Here is a 21,157-nt window from a genome sequence, read left to right as displayed (position 1 = left end):
TTATTGACAGATATTACACAAAGGGATTACATACGGGTGAGCGGTAACCTCAATGACATGTCTGATGCGTGGAACCTTTGGCTTCCCCTTTAACGACCTATTGTGGGCCCAGCACCCCACTTTGGGAACTCGTGATGAATGGCACCAGCAATGAATGCCGGCACAAATGAGATGCCACCCTTCCAGCAGCTGTTTTCCAATAGGCCATCATTAATAACCCAAACTCTTGAGCTTGCTGCAAATTAAAGTATTTAACTCTAATGAAGGCATTTTTCCTCAATAAATTAACTTTTAATATGGGAAATGATATAAAGACAAAGGGAAACCTCTCCAAAGCATGGGTGCCTTTATTACAAGGAGTGACCTGAAGGGAAAACAGTCGTATGTTTAACTTGTCAATTAGACACACAGCCCAACAATGCTGCAGAGCAATTTAGCTTTTGGTTTTCATTATATTGGACTGGAAATACAACATTCCAACGTTTAAACGGATCTATTCTGCTCAACATCAGGGTTTACCTGCTCCTCCTCTCCTACAAACTTTTCTAGAAGCTTGCAAACAGTATATCAACGACGAATAACACACATGCACACAGTACTATTTAAACATAATACCAGTTTAAATAGACACCAAGAGCTCTACACGTGAAGCATGTGACATATCCACTGACACCTTTCTTCCAATCTCTCACAATAAGAAGCAAGTAGCTGGTAGGAAGTTCATGACATCAGTTTTTTTTTTTTTTCCCATTTTTTTTTTTTACATTGCATAACTTGACTCGGTTTCAGAGGTCAAAGGTTTTCCAGATGTAATACTGTAATAGTTTTAATAAAACTGTGTTTTGTTTTGCTGGCCTTCATTGCTAAAACAAAGATTAATGATTCAACATTACATTTACTGTTTAGAAGTGACAGAAGACAAGTCAAGCAACTACTAAGCACACTATTTCCTTCTCTGTATCACATTCATTGTTTTCCTCCGTGACAAGCAATGCCCAAAGCTCTTTAGCCCAGCACATGTAAGAGGCACGAGGAAGCAGCTTTATGAATCATTTATTTAAACTGCTCAGTGCACCGGCATGTGCCGGGGTAAAAATGCTTTGGAGATAGCCCAGTCCTTCATCTTTTCTGCCTTATTTCATTACAGTCTTCCCCTCCTTGCTCTTCTCATCGTCTGGGTTGTAGACGCTGATGGTGAACTCTCCAGCCTCTGTGCCGTACTTGTTCTTGACCACGAGGGCGTATTTGCCAGAGTCAGCCGTGGTGACGGCGGTGATTATGATGCTGGCAAACTTGCCTGCCTCGAACTTGAGTTTGTGGCGCTCATCAGACACCAGCTCCTTGTCGTTCTTCCTCCAGCTCACCTCAGGTGCGGGCTCGCCCCAGACATTGCCAGTCAGGTTCAGGCACTGAAGGGAATGAGAGGATTTCAGAGGTTTAATGTGTGTCATAGGAATCTGGATTGCACAGAGTTCAGAGGAGAGAGACGCTCCAATCAATGAGATAACGAAAAAAGAAAGAGGAAGGTGAGACAGAGAGTGTATTAACACGCTGAATATCAAATGTATTTACCTTGCCCTCTTGGATCGCAACCACATCTGGCAAGCCTCCAACAACACGAGCGCGATCTAAACAAGAAACACAAAGAGTGAGCCAAGAAGCAAATGTCAACCATCAGTCAGTCAGTCAGCCTGTGGCGCAGTTGCCTGTTGACAACATAATATCAACCACAACTGACTGAACTGGGAAGTGAACCAGCCTTCATAAAAACCTATTACAATATTTGAACTCTACTCTGTGCATTATTGATATTTTAAATAAGTTTTGGATGGAAATGTCCTTTCTTCAAGAAATATAGTGACTTAAATCTCCTGGAAAACTATTTCCCTTGAATGAGATCTTGACAATAAGTTGAGCAACACACTCGTGCATCTTTAATACCACTGAACCCAAGTTGAAAATGATAGTAAAACTGAAATAGCTTTTACGGCCAAGGAAATGTTACATCACGTCTCATGGGAGGAACCCAGAATTAACAACCACTTACTTCTCTCGGCGATTGCTGCCGCCCTGCGAAGGGAGGGAAGGAAGGAAGGAAGGAAGGAAGGAAGGAAGGAAGGAAGGAGACGGACATTGTCAGAAGCATCTTAAAATGATATCACAGGGCAGAAAGATTGCACACATTTTGTATTCTAAAAGCCATACAATTCCAGGAAATATATTTCGAGTGCCTCCGAAAGAAGTCACAAAGTACATCGAGACTATTTTAAGTTTGTGATGACAGTAAGTATTTCTTTGCGTAAACATCCTCTTCTGACAGAGTTACACAACGGAAGAATTGAGTCAGATGAGTTTATTTACTTACTTGAGCCTTTGGAATTCTTCAAATGCCTCTTGCCATGCTGCACCAGAAGAAGATCAACATAGTATTATGAATAGTAAGATACAAAATAGCCAACGTAAATGGGACTTTCCAGCACAACATCCAGCATCTCCCTTGACTTTAAAAGTTCCTCTCACCCTTGCCAGTCAGATCGAAGACTCTCTTCACACCGTCCTTGCCATCGAAGACGTCCATGGTGTATTTGCCGTTGTCCTTCTCAGTGGGCTCATTGATCTTAAGCCAAAGCTGCTCCCCTGTGAATCCAGACTTAACTCTCTCTGAGGCGGCAATCTTCGAATCTCTAATGGAGAAATGGGTAACACAGAGATCAATTAAAGCTGGTCTGTGCACTGAAATGCAAGATTCAGACAGGAGAGTCTGCACAGTCATCCTTGTATAATACCAAAGTGAGAGATCTGACACACGTGACCTGCACCAGTAGCAGTTGGTGAGATTTTGTCCCCATCTGTGGATTGTTGACATATGGTTTGTGAGAAGATTATGCACAGAGACTGACAATTATACGGTGCGATATTAGTCACCAGAAAATAATTAGCTTTGGAACTGGGCAAAAAAATGATTATGAATGTAATGATTCTCCCTCAATCTCTTTACTAATTGGTTACAGACATGTAAATCCACCCTAAAGCCCTTTGAGATTTGACACATTTGAAGGCCTTTGACAAAAAGCCGTTTCTGTCCGAGCATCACATGGCTGGAACACACTGCAAACTCATTTTAGAGACTTGGATTTGAAGAAAGAACTATTCAAACATGATATTTGACATCATTTGTGCTTCACACTTCCTTGTTGACAATAAACCTTTTTAGTCCTTTCGGATGTTTAGTCTATTGTAAAGTTGTCTGTATTTGAATTGATTTTGCTGGGTTTTCTTTGCAGTGTGCTTTGATGTTGTTCTGTCTGATTTTTCTACATCTTCTTTTATTTTAATGTAGAACATCAACCCACACAAAAACTGTAGTGGAAAATTAGCATTGATTTACATCGTGTTAACTTGTGTTGTCCCTGATAAAAAAAGAAAGAAAAATGAAGCAAAGCAACTCTTTGATAACAGCGGTGAAATTATTTCACATCGTGTAAATACAGGCGTATTTTTTGATTTATTTTTAACTCAGGATCCAAGTTTAGTAACATTTGCATGAACCTACACACTTTGTACGGGTTGTGTTCATACTTGTCTGTGTCTGTCTATTTCAAGACAAGTGCACATGTGTATGCCAGACGGGAGATAGAAAAGGATGCCAAATGTGGTGAATGAGGTTGTGTTTACATACTTGTGGAGCCAACCAACACGCTGCTCCTCATTGTAATATGTGACCATGGAGTAGAGGATGATGCCATGTTCAGTACTGGTGACTTTGATATCAGAGGAGGAGTTGGCTGGAGGGAAGAGAATGAAAGGTGTTTCTCTCCATGCGATGGAAACCATGTGGAGTCATGGTATATCATTTAATATGAATTAAATAAGTATATATTTCAAATCATTAAATGTTTCAGTCTAGCTTTTAATAGTTCACGCAGTGGGAGAATACTATACATGTGCACATTCTGCTGGTGTTTTTCGAGTGAGTTTTGCCTTATTGCTGCTTGAAGCGTGACGTTTAATGACTCACCAATAACCCTGAACAGCTCATTCATTACAGCTTGGTATCCTGGGGATTAAAAAAAAAAGGATGCGAACAGAAATGAATCACCTTTATTTTGTGCAAGACTGACTGCACCACTTTTTCAACTCACAAAATTCACGAAAGAGACTTTACCTGCGTCAGTCAGATTGAAGACGCTCGTATCTCTGCCTCTGTCGTCCCTCAGGAAGACATCGTAAGTACCTGCATCCGCCTTGGAGATCTAGAGTTTGAAGTAAAAGCAATTTTAGTATCCTGGAGCCATGCCATGAATTACCTTCTAAATCAAACAGAGGGATATACAGTATAGATCTTGGGACATATAATAGCCGGTAGAACGGTCAGACAGAGACACACTAGGCAGAAAAAGCAAGCTTTTCTCCTGCCCCGGGATGCTGCAGGCGTTAAAAGGGAAACATGAAAAAGGTGAGACGTGGAGGACACACAGAAAAAGTATCGAACTTATGGCAGCAAGGACTATGTCCAGACTTTGGGTCTTGGCGGCGGGGGAATGTCCTCTGCAGTTGGATTTTTTCCTTCTTTTGTTTTTCGGTTTCTTCTGCTTAATAACTCTCTGTGAATCAGACACATAAGCCAGTTGATGCGAGTGCGGCTGACAGGAGTGGCGATGGACAGGCCACCTCTCCTGAGCTCATGCAATGACACCAACCCTCTCTTTATGAGTGATGTTTACAGGTACCTTGAAACATCAATATAACTGCATTGGCCCTGAATACCATAAAAAAAAACAGCTTTCCAGTTTTAAAATGTTTGAGTAAATTGGCCAGAGGAGTTAAATTGAATAGAGTGTCAGAAAGTGTTTATGAATGAATCACACAGATAAACCATATAGTGTATTTACACTGTATGGCATAAATGTTGAAAAGCATGACCATTAAGTCTATAATATCAAAATGTACAATATCAGAATAAGAATTTAAGGCAAGAGCTCCAAAATAGAGTCAGTTGTACCCAATACGTCTACTCCAACTCCCACGTACGACATGCTGACGTGCTGACTCCAGCAGCACTCCAGCAGGACTCGGGAACGTGAACATTTTAAAAAGTGTTTCATCATTTCTGATTCTGTGTGTCAGAGAGGGATGGTTGGCAGCGTAGCATCTCGTCTAGGTCTACGATGGAAGCACAGCTGCATCAGAAGCAACGCTTTTAGCTCTATGCTCATAAAGCTCACGACTCATCACAATGTACAGCCTCGGTCTAATGGGCTGACCTTTCCGATATTAAAGGTCAGTTCGCTGTCCTTTCTTTCGATTTTCTTAGCGTCCTCATCACCCTCTGCAATCTCAATGCTGTCCTTAGACCAGGTGATCTCAGTCTCTGGTCTGACATTTCCTATCTGTGGAGGGAACGAAGAGAGACGGGATTAAGTAATGTCGCCTAATGCAACCATTTGCGATGCTCATTAAACAGCACGGCTATTTACAGTCGCTTTCCTTACCTTGCATTTCAACAGCACATTACATTCTGGAGTAACAGTGAACCCAAGGTACTCGACAAAGTGAGGACCTGTGGAGAGTTGATGAGAAATGATTACTAAACATACTTGTGCAATTAGTGTTCAACTTGTGTAGAGGAAAAGTTAGATCCCGTACCTTGTTTCCTGACCCATTCTGCCCTCTCAAATCCAGATTTCTTTTGAAGCTCCCTGAACTCTGTGTAGCAAGAAGTGCATCAGAAAAATCAGCTGACAGACATGACAGTGAGGAAGGGTGGTCTTCTGCTGCCCCTCGATGGAGACATACTTTAACTGCAGCTCATGCAACACACGCAGGAGAGAACGGCTTTCAGCTTCAAAGGTAATCTGTTGGTTGGGGTGTCTATTCCATCTCCACAATTCAAACGAATACAATGGAAGATCTGTGAATATATACATGGAAGTAAAAACTGCATTTGAGGACTTACCATCTCCAATGAGCACCAGACTGGTTGCACCCTTTGCCTTGCCATCCACCAGGTTAAAGGTGAACGTTCCCTCATCGCTGACCTCCAGAGAGTCCATGAACATTTCAATGATGCCGGTGGACTTGTCGAAGTTCATTGTGTATTTCTGGATGCAGAAACACACAGAGAAGCCGCGATGGATCAGTTTGTGGAAGACGATTTCCAACTAGAACTAGGACGACATGGCAGCAAGTCATGATGCCTACCTTTCCCTGAGTAACGATGACATCATTGAAGACATACTCCACTTGGCAGGCCGAAGTGCATTTCTCCACCTGAGTCCAGAAACGCACGCGACCCTTCTCCAGCAGCTCCATGGCCACTTCACTCTTGAAGGGAATAACTGATACAAAACACATTTTTGAATCATGTAAGCAACAAAGGCTTGGTAAATGCAATTTCTGAGGGACACCTGTGTTTATGGAGCGCATTGATGGTTATTCTAATTCCTCAACTATATCTAAAAACTGTATCTGCACTTGATAAATAAAATCTAACGTCTTGATAAGTGATGTAAGAAAACGTGGTGTTCGCAGTTCATGTGACGTGGTGGGACATTCACCAGGGAACTTGTGGTCATGGCTGATGTCCAGAAGACGGTTGAGACCTGTCAAGTGACAACAACAACAACAAAACGGGTCAATGTCAAAACCCTTCAGCATCAACTCCTCCACTACTAGCCTGACAGTATTTTGTAAGAGCAGATTATTACAAAAATACTCACTATCAAGTACAACAACTTTGACTGAATAATTTGAGGCAACTTTCCAGACAAACACACATACACACCAGAGTGTAACAGAGGTCAATTTGATGCAGCTGTTGAAACAGGATGACAGAGACAGTCCTTCAAGCCCTCCTCACAACTTCAGTACGAACGTCACCCAAACAAACAACAAGTAAATCAAGTTTCAAGAGCACAGGAGCCGCGATGCCAACAGTGTGGGCTGACTCACCCTCCTCTGTGAGTGTGTAGCTGGAGGAGAAGCCGTCAGTGTTGGTGACCATACAGGAGAAGGTGCCCAGATCCTCCAGGGAGGGACTGTTGAAGATAGCTCTGGACCTGGAGATGAGGACACGTGGAGGAGGGGGGGGGCAAGGTGTGAGGAAAACATTGCCTTTGCACACAAGCCTGGAACAAGAGCGAGAGCGTCAATTTGGTCCCTGTGCGTTGCATCTGAACCTAAAGGACACTTACCTGCCCTTTTCAGTGATAATAGTCAGGCGAGAGGTGTCTGTCATAGTCTTGTAATTCTTGGACCAAACAAACTCAGAGCCCTCCTTCATCTCAGAGCACTCAAAGATCATAGAGATCACACCGTCATCATCAACGTCCACATAAATGTCTTTGGTGCCTGAGGAAAGGAGAGCAAATGGTTACAGTGTGTGCATCACTGAGCTCGACAAAAAGTTTATTCATCTATTAGTCTTGAGAAATAGACATTTTCCCGACTCTTCCAGACCTGCGTAGGAGCACCATGCAACTGAATGTGTGAGTTACATAACAATCACACTCACCAGGGCGAGTCTGGGCCAGGATTGGACCTAAGACTGCTGAGGGCTTTCCAACTCCAGCAAGATTTTGAGCACGCACACGGAAGACGTAGGATGAACCCGACTTCAGCCCCGTCACCTGAATCGGCAGGACAGGAGTCGAGGGGATGGATGGTTAAAAGAACGCCGTCCTCATGATGCATACATCACATGGAGGTGCACACATGTTGTTCAAAAGGTAAACAACTGTATTTCAGTACAGATCCAGTAAAACAATCTGTTCATCACCCTCACCTTCATGTGTTTCATCTTGTTGGCCTTTTCGTGAGCAGCCTTCCAGCCTTCCTCTCCGGCAGAGGCCACCTTGACGTCCAAATAGTAGCCATTGACAGGAGTGCGGCCATCGAATGCAGGCGGCTCCCACAGGACCACGGCGGAGGTGTCACGGACCTCCAGCATATGAAGGGCAACGGGAGGACCTTGGAGCAGAAATAGAGATAATGTTCTCAAACACGCTGTAACGAAACGCTGTGAAGAAAATATATTCGACAAAGATTTTCAAGACAGTGAGCTCTTCAAGAAAGGAATACAAATCCATGTGTATTTTTAGACAAACATCAAATGTACTTGCAAGTCATTTATACTGTATTTTTATAATTTAAATATATTTATTGGCATGGATTGCAGGTTACATTGTTTTTTAAAGTATATAATACATTTTTAAATGTATTCTGATGATCCCATGAACAGGCTATTCCTGTCTCTGAAATGTATTGTGGACAATACAAAGTGAGGTAACTGACTATTGTTTTAACATTTGTTTGGCCCTGTCTCTGTTAATCTTGTTTTTACTTAAAAATAGCTGAAAAAGATAAATTGATCATCAATAGTTGCCAATTACTTGTCTGTCAATCTGCTCGTCGAATAATCATCGAATTGTTTCCTCTCTTGTATCTACTGACCCAACGTTTTGGTGAGCATGTTGTCTCTCGTACCTGCCACAGTGAGGGTATACTCCTTGCACTCCAGAGCCGAAGTGGACACAGAGGCTTTACTCACACCTGCCATGTTCATAGTGCGCACCTGGAACTGGTAGAAGATGTTCTCCTTCAGGTTCTCAGCCTAAAATACACAAAAATGCAGATACTGAGAAATCAGAGAAGATTACAATACCTGCGGTGAATGATGACATTGCGTTTCCTTTATTCTTAGAAAAGCCAAAACAATTTAATCGGAAATTTGATCCACGGGTGTCTGAAATGAGCAAACTTACTTTATAGGAGGTCGTAGTCAATGCCTTGAGGTTCATTTCATGCCATTGTCCAACAACGCCTCCCTTCACAGTCCTGTAGTCCACAAAGTATCCCCTGACATCTGCTCCTCCTTTGCTAGCAGGCTCGGTCCAGGCCAGCATCATGTAGTCCTTTACAGCCTCCAGCTGGGTCACACCAGTAGCCTTTCCAGGGACGGCTGCGGAAAAGGTTTTTATTTATTATACGAGAAAAGAAATGATGAAGTGTGTTAAAGAAGTTCATTTTCAGCTATTCAGACACTATTTCTTTGTTTTCCCTTTCATGAAAAATGTAATCCTGTACATGATCGCATACAGATGGCCTGGCATATTACCCAAATATTGCATAGATCTTAGTTCTCATTAGTGTACGGTTGAACATGCTCCATGCTTTGGACACACAAGATAAAGTACTTACACTCGAGGCCAGAAGCAGGATAACTTTCACGCTACGAAAATCTCCGAAAGCCAGACGAGTCGCTCATTAGGCTCATGCTCTTTAAGAACACAATGCTTTAGCCTTCACCTTGGCAAAAAGCAAAACAGAACTCAAGCAAAAACAAATCGAAACAGAAATCAATACCTGCATCAAGCAAACGCATTGTAAAGCATTATCTACGGTTTTATTTGACTTTGTCTCTAAAAGATGAAGGAAAGGGGAACTTGACAGCAAACTGGCATAATCCAGTGTTAGTGATGATAAGTGAGGCAGGCTCGTGCAAATACATCAACCAGCAGCCACATATAAACATTCATTAAACTCTAGATATACAAGAAATAGAGAAGATATTTGGGCAGCTGATCTGAAGAGAATCTGACATAATATCTGTAAAGTAACTGAGAATAACGGTTACAAATGTTTGGTTAGGAAAAGGAAAATAAGCGACGATGAAGGTTATTTCATGAACAAAGATGAGTTAAGATGGTCACAGCAGAGGGCTCCAGGTCGTGTGTGTGAATGTGTTGAAGCCAATATGAGTGTACATTCTCAGCGACCATTCCCTGGACACATGAATGTTTAAAAATAGCTGGGAGGAAGGAGCAGACGGAGAGAGAGTGCAGCTTGGCTGCTACAGGCAAAGTGAATAATGGGGAGGAGTTGAGAGGACACTCACAGATGGCAGCCTGCACGACCACGGCATCAGAATTGGAGGAGCTCTGGCTGTATCCAGCAGCGTTGACTGCTTTGACCCTGAACACGCAGTTTGACCCGGTGGTCAGGCCATGGCACACGAACCTGAAAGCAGTTCAGACCAAAGTGTGAAGAGTCTGATTATCTTCAACTAATAGAATGATAGGATGTGGGATGGTACGCTGTATCGACTGTGGGATAAAAGAAACGTTGGTTTAAATGGGTCTAAATAGGGACATATGGGGACATATGTGCTTTTGCTACACAGCTTATTATAGACTTATTACAGGAGCTGAGGTTGAACAAAGACAAACATGTCCCTATTGAGGAGTTGCTATATTAACACAACTGCAAAACTAAAAGACAATAAAAAGATTGCACTTTTAGTTCTAGAAAGGCTTTACATTAAAGCACAGGAAAAAAAAAAAACATGTATTCATTTTATGAAGCATTAGCCCCCTTTCATGGTCAAAGGCCTTTTCTTTAACTGTACATACCTGGTCTGCTTGACAGGTTTGTTGTTGCAAGGCATCCACTCATCGGTGCCCACCACGCTGTATTCAATATAGTAGCCGGACAGGTATTTAACATCCTTAGAGGCCCCCCAGAAGACCACCACTGAGGTGTCGGTGTTCCTGGTGGCCACTAGATTGCCCGGAACTGGGGGCAGGTCTGTTAAGAAAGAAAACATGGAAGACAGAAAGCAAGTAAGACTAATTACAGTGAGCAAATTGGGGACGTCGTGGATTGGGATCAGACATAACATAACGCAGGAAGGACCAGCGGTCTCTAAACTAACTGAAGAGGAAATACGGCTTGACAATAAGTTAGTGATATCATGACATGTAACACCTTAGATGTAGATGCAGGTCTTGCCAGCTCACCCAGTTTATCTCCGACCGTGATCACTCCTGTGGATACAGAGGGCTCGCTCACGCCGGCGGAGTTGCAGCAGCGCACGCGGAAGCTGTAGGATTTGCCCTCTGCCAGGTCAAACAGGGCAAAGCGGGGAGACTTGACCGGCATGCCAGTGTTCACCCTCTGCCAGGTGTCTGTCTCTGAGATACACTGTGGTAGACAGATAGCCAGTAACATGTCAGTAAATAACACTGTCCAGTAAACAAAGGAAACAAAACAGTCATCACATATCAGTCGTAATATAATCAAACAATAACCTAGAAGAGGCCATAGGCACGTCTTTACCCGTGCTATGATTTCTTTACGGGACAAAAATTATATATTAATATTATTTTCCACTTTTACTGAGTTAAATCAATTGAACAACTTCAGTCCTGATCATAACATCCACATATTCATAAGTTTTTCAGACTACAAATCTTTAAATTCTAGTTTGTTTACATAATGTGACTGCTGGTATAAAAAATAAAAAACACCTGAAAATTGAATTATTTTCTGCATTCCTAATGTTAACGGGATTGTTTTTTTGTTTTTTTACAGTCTGGGATATGTCAATGACGAGCAACTAAATTTAATTTGATGCACTGCATCAAACACTTTGTGTGTGTTGGCTCCAGAGTTTATTGTGGACTTATTATAGGAGCTGAGGTTGAACTTCCAAAATAAAAAAACAAAAAAAACAAACTCACACCCATGCCAAAATGAATGCCACATCCATTAACGCAGACAAAATGATTGAAAACAATGAAATAGCCCCGACTGATGTATCAAGGTTAAAGCAGTGACTCCCGAGCTCTTTTGGCTTGTGGCTTAAAATGAGGTAATGTGTGCTGGTGACTACTCGTCCCGGTCTACCTTACCTTCTCAATGTAATACATCACTCCTTCATGACCCCTCTGGACTGGAGGCTTCCAGGCGAGCACCACGTAGCTCTTGGTGGCCTCAGTGACCACAACATCAGAAGGTTCTCCGGGGACGATTCCCACTGAGGAGTCAAGAGGAAGTCGCTTCAAACAGGTGACTGCACTTAAAGTCGGTACAAGTCACTTTGGCAGGTTATCGCTCTAAAACATGTCATACTGATACCAAAACAATATTTCAGTACCTTATTTTGAGGAATGTTATCATGTTTTTTCTCTGTTTTCTCACACGCGGCCATACAAGAACTTGGCCTCAATAATATTTAATTCAGGTTTGTCAATATCTATAGAATCAGTGAACTAGATCAGCTCTAAATCAGAGCTTTTGATACTTTAGTTTTTACGTGAGAATACCGAGACATTTCAGACAGTACGGAGAAGGTATTGAGGTTCGATGCCCAGCTCTATTAGTCAGTATAAAAGCCCATGTCACTTTTAACTGCCAACACATCTGGAAGTTACATTATCTGACATTATTACAGTGTTTTCTTTTCTTCTGTCATTGAGAGAACGGTTTAAAAGTGTCGTACCAGCCGGATCCTCCTCGGTGAACTTGATCATCCCAGTCCAAGGAGCCAATGGGCCGGCTGTTGGGGAAGAATAAAAATACGTATTTCTAAAAAGTGCAGTTGTTGTTTGTTGCAGTGTGCCGGCAGGACTCCGGTGTGTCTCTCACCTCTGAGGCGGGCTCTGTCGGACGGATCCATGGCAACCACGGCCTCAGAGACACGGGATGAACGGCTGACTCCTTCCTTGTTCAAGGCCCGCACCCTGAAGACATAAGAGTGCCCCTCCAGCAGTCCTGTGACGGGGAAGCGGGCGTACTTCACTGGGGCGTCATTACACTGAGCCCAGTGGTGAGTGCCCACCTCGCACCTGCATAGAAAACACACGGAAGTTAGATTTCTGAACACCACAAGCAACACTGTATTTCACAGTGACTGACTGACTGACGGCTGCAAGAGACCGCTCGGAACGCATGTGGGTGGTTTAGTTTAGTATCCGTGGAGATGGCAGTTTAGCGGAAATATAGGAGGAATTTGGAAATGTGCCATGTGCCTGCAGAATTATCCAACAAACCAGTATTTGCATGTCGGAGGGTATCACGGCCAAAGTAACAAGATGAATCTAAATCGTCATTTCTCCGGCAAACAATTTCTATAATAAAGGAAGCCGTCCAACCTGTCGATGTAGTATCCCAGGATGGAGCTGCTGCCCTCCACCGCTGGCTGCTTCCAGGTCACCACCACATAGTCCTTGTTGGCATCATGACAGCGCACATCCAGGGGGGCCACGGGAACCCCCTCCACCTCCACATCGGCATCTGGCATAGCAGGACACACACACACACACACACACACACACACACACACACACACACACACACACACACACACACACACACACACTTGTGAGTTGTGCTGTTTCTAAATCAGGCTGATCTCCATTACATACTCAGTTTCCATTTTCTGACCTACTTACGCCTTTACAGTGCAGCATGGGTGGCAGCACTATGAAAGACGAGGTTATATAATCTTGGTAACATTAAAGGGGATTCTGAAGGTTCCCTGTTGTGCATAAAGCTCCTGATTATCTTTTCAGATCACACTCTCTGTGGCGACCTTTCTGACATGCAGACAGATACAGAAGCGTTCCTCAGAGGAAACCAAACACCTCATAGAGAGCGTTGTGTCACTTAAAGACGCAACAGACTTAAATGGTTCCCTGCCAGGTCTGTGTGGTGAGCTGTAATATGTTGCTTTACCTTGCACAAACCGCTGTTGTACATAAAGCTGCATACATCAGCGCAGACTTTAGGGTAAGTGGCGTGATAGATTCATTCAATCTTCAATAAAATGCAAAACAAAAGAAGCTCAAAAAGCTTACCTCTGACATACACGTAAGCAGAGTAGGTATCAAAGCCAGATTTGGTGTTGACACGCAGGGTGTACATGCCCTCGTCTTCCTTGTTGAGGTGGACAAGCGTGAGGGTGGCTCGTTGCCCGGACCAGTGGGTGTGCACCCATTTAGAGGGCTTCAGTGGGACGGCTGGTGGGAGTAGTCAAACACAAAAGACGTGAGACTGGCTACATAGAGTGGATTTCATTAAAACAGGTTCAAATGCCATTTCCATTGTTCTTTCTCTACTTACAGTTTCTGGACCACACGACCTCAGGCTGGTATTTTTTCACAGTGGGATGAATGATGACGGTGCAGCCCACACTCAATGTCTCGCCTTCACTGCCAAAGGCCACTTCAAATTGATCAATGATGGTTGTTTGAAAGGTGACGCCATGCTCAGCGCAGAAACCATCTGCAGAGGTAAAATAAAGAAATTAAAAGCACGACTGTTGAAACATTAAACCTGCATTCATCTACTTTTTGGAACACAACATAAACATATTATTTCCTCATGGTAAATGACATAATCATTCAATTGAAGCCGTGTTTTTTTCCACCTGATGAATGCAAGTCCAATATTTACTCTCCTTTTAGCTCTGTTTTGGTTTCCACCAACTCCTCAGTAAAACAAATCTGGCTCTGTAGCTTTAAATAATAAACTGTGTTTAGCTGCTAGTCACTAACTTTGTACGTCTGCCATTTGATGTTGAGCATTGTATTTTTAGAGCTTGTTGGCTAAAAAAGACGTTAAAACACTGAAGCTGAAGGGGACTGTAGTCTGTAACTATGAGCAATGCCTTTTGACATTTCACATTTTTCCATTGTTGTCTCTAAAAATGTTGATGAGTGAACTAATCACGTGGACTCACGTGGTTTGGGATCGAGCGGGCCTGCTTCCTCGCCCTCCTGGAACCCTGCAGAGAAACATATCGTCCATTAATCTTGTATCAGTAGCAAGAGACTTCAGTCAAATAAAACAATAAACAAAAGTCAAAATCTAAAACCAGATCGCGACCAGACACAACTGTAAGACCGTGTTTACAGTGGTGTAAAATCTAAACCTCTACTTTAAACTTTGGCCTCTAACCGGAGGAGACGGGAGCAGCTGCAGAGAAGACGGACAAGACGAAACGGTTTACCTACTTTTGACAACGATAGTCGCCACAGAAGAAGCTTCTCCTTTCACATTGAGGGCAGAGGCGTGATACTGAGCAGTGTCGATGAAATCACAGCTGTAAATAAAAACATGCAAGACATGCTGAATTGCCGGCAACTCATTTGCATTCATCACTCTTCAGATGATTTCCAACATGAAACATTGAGTTTGGGGAAATGTAAATGTTTTGGCACATCTCGTTAATTCCACCTGACGCCGCGTGAGCGTAACGATTACCTACTTCTTGATCTCCAGGGAGTGCATGTTGTAACTGCTCTCGACTGTGTACTTCTCGGGGTGGGCCTGGGCATCAATGACCACATTGTTTTTGTACCTTGAAGACAGAAGAAAGACAGACGGTTTATTTTTACCGTTGTAAAGTGTAATTGCAGAGGATTGTGTCTGTCTGTGTGTGTGTGTGTGTGTGTGTGTTCATGTCGCGGAAGTGGAAAATAGATTTGGCTGATGACGAGAGCTTTTGGATGGAAACTTCTCGATGACACACACAGGACTGATCGCCTCTCATCAGCCTCTTTTTTCTTGTGACTCAGGGAAGGCGGGGACCAGTGAACTTACCAGGCGATCCTGGGCTTAGGCCATCCAGCCACAGTGCAGTGCAGCTTGACAGTCTTGCCCTCCCAGACAGTCTGTCCGCGGGGCTTGACGATGAACTCTGGAAGGTGTGTCAGGCTGTCTGGGTTCATCTTCTTACGGAACTCTGCCCACTCCTCCAGCTACAGCGAGAGAGTGAAGCACCACATTGTCATATAAAGCTCATGTGAGAGACCTGATTGTTTTTGGAAAATGGACACAACCTTGTTGCAAATTCACAAAGAAATGAGGATTTACCGTCCTGTTTAACACCAGACGTCCGGCGGATTCCCTGATACGCGCTGTTCTGGTTCTCTTCTCCACTCGAACGTGCACAGACTCGCTGGCCTCCCTGACAAACAGGTTCCTCATGGCCACATAGTTAATGCCCTCCTCCATGACCTCCTCGTCCTGGGCCTCCATCAGACCGCGAACAACCTCATGACTGGCAGACAACAAACCACCAACACGTGAGAGCAGTTCACACTTACAGTAAGGTCGGAAAATATATAATTCAGTGTCAATAACTGCAATGAAAATGTACATCATCAATGTTCAGCACCAGTGGTGTCGATTACTTTGCATTTAAGGACATCCAATCAGTTGTGTTTTTGCAGCGTCCGCACTCACTTGGCTCTGAACACGGGAATGACATAGCCGATAATTTCCTTGTCCGTGTCCATCGCCAGGTAGGTGCGTTTGGCTCTCTTGGGTAGCGGGCTGAGTTTAAACACCTCCTGCCCCTTCTGTGTCTTCACAGTGGTCTTCTGGCTTGGAGGTGAGAGACAACAGTCACTTGCACTACAAACAACAACTGACATCAGAAAGTATTTCCAAATGTTGAACTATTTTCGACATACATTGTGTCTTAAAGGATAAGGCGAATAATACTCTGTGTTTTTAAATGCTATGATTACCATCAATGCATTTATCCTACTGTTAGTATTGTCTGTACAGCCAAAGTCTGATATAACTTATACCTCTGCAGGATAGACATCCATTGTTGTCCACTGGGCGACACGTTTCATCTTTGCCATGAACAAGGCGGCACTGTGGTTTATTTTGAGTCAATGTCATCAACACAGTTCTGCTGCTATAATACTAACGTGTATTCATCTGCAGTCCCCAACAAATATACTCTTTGTTCTTGTTTAATTAACATTTGCTACGAATTACAACACCCAGCTGTTTTAGGAAACAACTAAGTCACTCAAAAAACGATTAAAAAAAAGACATACACCTAACAGAAAGAATGCAAAGCTGCTGTGAAATCTAAAAATTAAAAAAACACTCAACATTGACCTCTTCATTTATAAAACGTGAGTGCTAAATTGTGCTGATTACATAAAGACAGGTTCAGACGTTACTGAGAAACGGAAGATGTATTTCTGTCCATCCTCGAAGGAAGCTGACCCATATTGCACTCTGACTCATTTACCGATCAGCCTCTCGGGCCTCTCTATTGTCAGCCGGGTTTATAAGTGGAAACTGGTGCTGGTGGATATGCAGCGGGGCGGAAAGGTTCATTTTAAAAGCTCTGCTTTCATTCATAATCTCTTCCAAGTCTGCCCTGGTCTGTCCATTGGGCCTGGAGGAGGAGCGGCATGAAGTGGCTTTGATTAACTCTCTTCCGGATCAAGTTGATGGAAGGAGCTGAACGCACAGCATGAGGCAGACAGATGGAGAGAGTCTCATAGAGGATCTCTGCATTGTCAAAACGTTATTCATATACCGCTGACTCACCAGGTGTGTTGAAAGGTAGTCGAGTGTATAAGAAAGTCAAAAGGGATACAAAGTTTTACTGCTGCTAAAAGCAGTCTGAGAAGCTGAAGTAGGTGTTCGTCTCAAGATTTAAATAATACAAGAAACAATTGGAAGCTTTCCAACAGAAACAAGGTGTAGTTACAAATCTTTAAAGGGAATAACACCGACTCGTCATATTGACCAGTGAATGTGGACACTGGCCCACGATTAGGACTAAGACCATGCGTACGACCGCTTCATGACTTCTGTACTGTCTTTACAGTTGGCCTAATGGCAACGTCTCATGTCCCGCCGACAGAAATAGCTTTACTGTCCATGAATACATCTGGCAGCCATCCGCTACAGCTGACATTCCTTCCCTGACCCCTGTTTAGAACGCGCTCATGGTTCCAACATGTACACTGAGCTGTGCAGCTTGAAGGACGAAGAGACTCGGACAATGTTACGTGTTGACACCACATACAAGTGAATCTCAGTTTGCTGTGTTCAATGGAGTTGGACCAGACTTTACTTTGATCGAGCTCCATTTGATTCTAACACAGAATGTCACCGTAAAAGCTGACTAAACATGAGATTCACCCCGAGTTAGTTCGAACGTTTTAATTATTTTCTTGGTTATTTCTGCAGCAGACCAGTTTTATAAAGTGCAGGCTGGAAAGTGTAAATAAATCTACATGTGTATCTCTATCACAATTATTTCTATTATATATTAATCTGACTACTTCTTCAATTGACTGATCAAACGGTTTGGTCTCTAAAATATGCTAAAGCAGTGAAAATGCACGGTGCATTTACTATGATGACGTCTTCAAGTTGCTTATTTTGTCCAATCGACATTTCAAAAACCAAAGATATTTAATTCAACAGCGTAGAAAACAAAGAAAGAAAAAATCAGCAATGCTCATGATCAATTCATCATAAAACATAGTTGCTGGTTTAACGTTGTTGATCAACTTTTAATTGACTGACTAATTGTTTCAGCTGTGTTGTTATTGTCTTCGTGCATTCACTGGGATTTGGATTCCTGTATTTTAATATGTTCATAGGTGGAGATGCTAATTAGCTCCATGCTAGTCTAAGACTGAAGTAAATAAACATAATGTGCTCTTTCTGTCAAATATGAGCACAATACTATTGCTACGTAGTATTTAGCAGTTACCAACGTGAGACTTGGACCAGACTAAACTAGACCCTTCAGCCTTGACTTGACCACTTTGACATTTGACTGAATTAAAACTCCTGGAACAATAATAATTGTATAATTGTGTGTTCAATTATTCGGACATTGCATTGGAATTACTTGCTTTAAGTTTTGTAGAAACACAATTAACAGAGGTTTGATACATGTTAAGAAGTGAGAGTTGAAACTCGGCCCAAAAGACTTTAAAATGGGCCGTTCTGCAACAGGCTCAAGGAGAACAATGTGTGTTCTTATAAAAATACAAAACCCTGACAGCATCAAAAGTTGAACATCAACTGTATGAGCAGCTGGAGACAAGTAGAGAGTCAGCAGCTGCTCGACATAAAACACACACTTTGAGCTGCTGCCGCTGAACACACTTCACACCAGATGCCAAAGTGCAGTGTTGAATATTTAAAAGAGGTTCGCTTGAATGCGCTCACCACTTCCGAAGTTATGGAAGCGGCAGGTTGCTTTAAGCGAACCCCAGCTTTATTCTTTTTTATTATAGTTTTCAAACATCAACCATCTCATAAGTATTTTGGATCTTTCGCCTGCGTCGATCCCATCCTCTTACCGACAGCTGGTGGTCTTGTATGTGGAGAACGACTGCTGTTTGACAGATGACTTGCTGCTCAGGTAACAGCTGCTCTCATACTGATGCTGCTGCTGCTGCTGCTGCTGCTGCAGCTTCTGCGTCACTTGTAATGATGTTGACATCCTGAGGGTCACTCCGCCAACTTATATGTTGACTGTTCTTTACTTAACCAGCTCTGTGAATCAATCTCATTGTTATCATTACAAATACATTTCTGTATTGGGGGTTAGTTTAAGCCAGGAGATGGTGATTAGGTATTAGAGATGGTGAAGTTGTTAAGATGGCGTTGGTTACGATCTACTTCTAACGTGTTAAGAAGCAGCACGGTAATAAACATTGATTTGATTTACACTCTACATGTTAGTTTTGTGTCTTTGAAGATTATATGCGAATTTAATGGACAATCACCTCCAGAGGTGGAATTATAGAAGTGATGAACTTGTGATTTAATTGAAAACGACGCGTGGAGTGATGTAATCCAGCGACTGATGAGAACATCCAAAGGTAAAGATGCGTTGTGTGGGAATATCTTAATTCAAGGTAATTATAACACTCTGTTAGGTACTAAAGCTGTTGATTATTTCGTTTGTGAAATTGGTTTATAAGTTTAAAAAAAGCCCCCCCCCCCCCTCACAATTTCTAGAAGCCAGAGTCGACATATTCAATCTGCTTGTTTTGGTCGACCAAAAGTCCAAGGCCCAAAGGTATTCAGCTGCCATGAAGAACGAGCAAATACTCACCTTTGAGAGGGAATCTCTGGAATTGTGACTGAATTAATTGTCAAGATTGTTGCAGATATATTTTCTGTGGATTCACCAATCAATCGGACAAATCATTTTCAACTCTATGCTGCTCAAGTTACACAGCTTGAAAACATGAGCAGCTCACACTGGGCACAGGCCCACGTCATCACGTCTCCTCAGATCTATGAGATCTGCAGTTTATTATGACAATAGACTTATGTCCTTGAGCAACTCTTACAACAGGCAGCATGTGGTGTGTGTGTGTGTGTGTGTGTGATTTGTAAAGAGATACAAAAAATAAACTAAGACTGTAAGAAATGAGGGCACAGAGTTCACAAAGAGAAGATCTGAGTTATAGAAACGTTTAAGGTTCAGTGAATGTTAATGGGAAAGATTAGCAATACTTTTAGGATGACATTTCACTTCAATGACACATGCAGTCTAGACTACGAGGAGATATAAATGACCAAAACCTGGTTCGTAAGGGACATAGTAAGGAAATATCTGAATTAAATCACATTATTCAAACAAATAACAACAATAAAGAGGTTGAAAGAAAGGCCCCAGGCCTTACTGATTCAGGATTATAAAAATATGAGCACATGACATAAACCTCCTCAGTATTAGAGACAAACTTGTTCATAAAGAAATATACATCACTCACCACAAGAATTCACCAATCCGCAGCAGTTGAAAATGAGAGAAAGAGTGTGCTATTCCAACAAGGAGCTAAAGCCAGTTGAGATCCGGGGGAAGCAGCAGGGTGAGGGCAGCGGACAGGACGGCAGTCCACGGAACAAAAATAATGCTGCCACTCGGCAGAATGCACAAGACACCGTCAGGACCTTTTAAGGCTGGGACAGCTTTAAATTTAGACCATGACGACCATGACGGCCCAGCAGAGGCTCCTCGGCTCGCCTGGCCCTCTGCTGCGAGCTGTCAGTGTGGGGATTTCTGGTGTGTGATCGCAGGTCTAAAAACCTGCTGAACTACTGCGAACACACCAGTTGAATTTAGTGAATATTTGTCTTCTTTTAGACGACGTGCAAAAGTCACGAAAGCCTCTGGTCTCCTTGTCTGAACCAAAACCCTGCCAATTCACCAACATGTGACCTCAACCTGCTTCAGAAGACTCTATGTCCCTAAACTGACAGCTCAGTTTTCCAATGTACTTGTTTCTGGGTATTCTGTGGCGTGGAGGTCACTCACACTAGTTGCTCTCACTTACACGAGAATTGAATATTGAGATAGAGCATTACAGCAAAAATAAACGTTGAAGTTTATGAGCGAATGCTGCCACCTAGTGGTGAAACATATACACTGCAGGATTTGTCGTCAAGACAAATATAAATATATTATGAAAATAAAAGCTGTAAATTATTTTGAGTGTGGTTTCTTATCGCTATTTAACTATCTCACCTGGTCCAGTGTAAAAAAACAAAAAAGCAGAGGCGAGGACGACAACATGGTACA

The 21,157-nt window shown here is 42.7% G+C and overlaps 1 protein-coding gene across 2 annotated transcripts; it reads right to left on the bottom strand.

Annotated features, from left to right (window-relative positions):
• Positions 1 to 323: 323 nt before the first annotated feature.
• myom1a (myomesin 1a (skelemin)) lies at positions 324 to 20,505 on the bottom strand. Of its 2 annotated transcripts, XM_079284650.1 has the most exons (38): positions 20,349 to 20,491; positions 19,682 to 19,745; positions 18,921 to 19,116; positions 16,030 to 16,170; positions 15,658 to 15,844; positions 15,385 to 15,542; positions 15,050 to 15,142; positions 14,796 to 14,884; positions 14,522 to 14,566; positions 13,903 to 14,064; positions 13,638 to 13,799; positions 12,933 to 13,074; positions 12,427 to 12,626; positions 12,281 to 12,337; positions 11,691 to 11,815; positions 10,797 to 10,980; positions 10,410 to 10,584; positions 9,896 to 10,017; positions 8,763 to 8,959; positions 8,485 to 8,611; positions 7,784 to 7,968; positions 7,514 to 7,628; positions 7,194 to 7,350; positions 6,952 to 7,058; positions 6,558 to 6,602; positions 6,202 to 6,338; positions 5,957 to 6,101; positions 5,647 to 5,706; positions 5,493 to 5,560; positions 5,265 to 5,390; positions 4,166 to 4,253; positions 4,019 to 4,057; positions 3,680 to 3,785; positions 2,521 to 2,684; positions 2,366 to 2,402; positions 2,048 to 2,070; positions 1,573 to 1,628; positions 324 to 1,409 (listed from the first exon to the last, which is right to left on the bottom strand). In XM_079284650.1, the coding sequence occupies exons 3-38, from the start codon at positions 19,061 to 19,063 to the stop codon at positions 1,134 to 1,136; spliced, it is 4,443 nt and encodes a 1,480-aa protein (XP_079140776.1). In that variant the 5' UTR covers positions 19,064 to 19,116; positions 19,682 to 19,745; positions 20,349 to 20,491; the 3' UTR covers positions 324 to 1,133. The 2 variants fall into 2 exon arrangements, with proteins under 2 accessions (XP_079140776.1, XP_079140775.1); XM_079284649.1 differs by lacking the exon at positions 19,682 to 19,745 and having other exon boundaries at positions 20,349 to 20,505.
• Between the last annotated feature and the right edge of the window lie 652 nt (positions 20,506 to 21,157).

This window comes from Melanostigma gelatinosum, assembly GCF_949748355.1.
Source record: "Melanostigma gelatinosum genome assembly, chromosome: 15".
Classification (NCBI taxonomy): domain Eukaryota; kingdom Metazoa; phylum Chordata; class Actinopteri; order Perciformes; family Zoarcidae; genus Melanostigma; species Melanostigma gelatinosum.
This window is presented reverse-complemented; position numbering and strand designations above follow the sequence as displayed.

What these genes read in the sequence shown, in the direction of transcription:
- myom1a (XM_079284649.1), bottom strand. Translation starts at nt 19,063, where the DNA reads ATGTCAACATCATTACAAGTGACGCAGAAGCTGCAGCAGCAGCAGCAG. An exon ending in CACGGTCGGAGATAAACTGG is followed by an intron (nt 10,585 to 10,796) that starts GTGAGCTGGCAA and finishes CTTTCTTAACAG; the next exon opens with ACCTGCCCCCAGTTCCGGGC. An exon ending in GGCAGCAATCGCCGAGAGAA is followed by an intron (nt 1,629 to 2,047) that starts GTAAGTGGTTGT and finishes TTTCTTGTTTAG; the next exon opens with ATCGCGCTCGTGTTGTTGGA.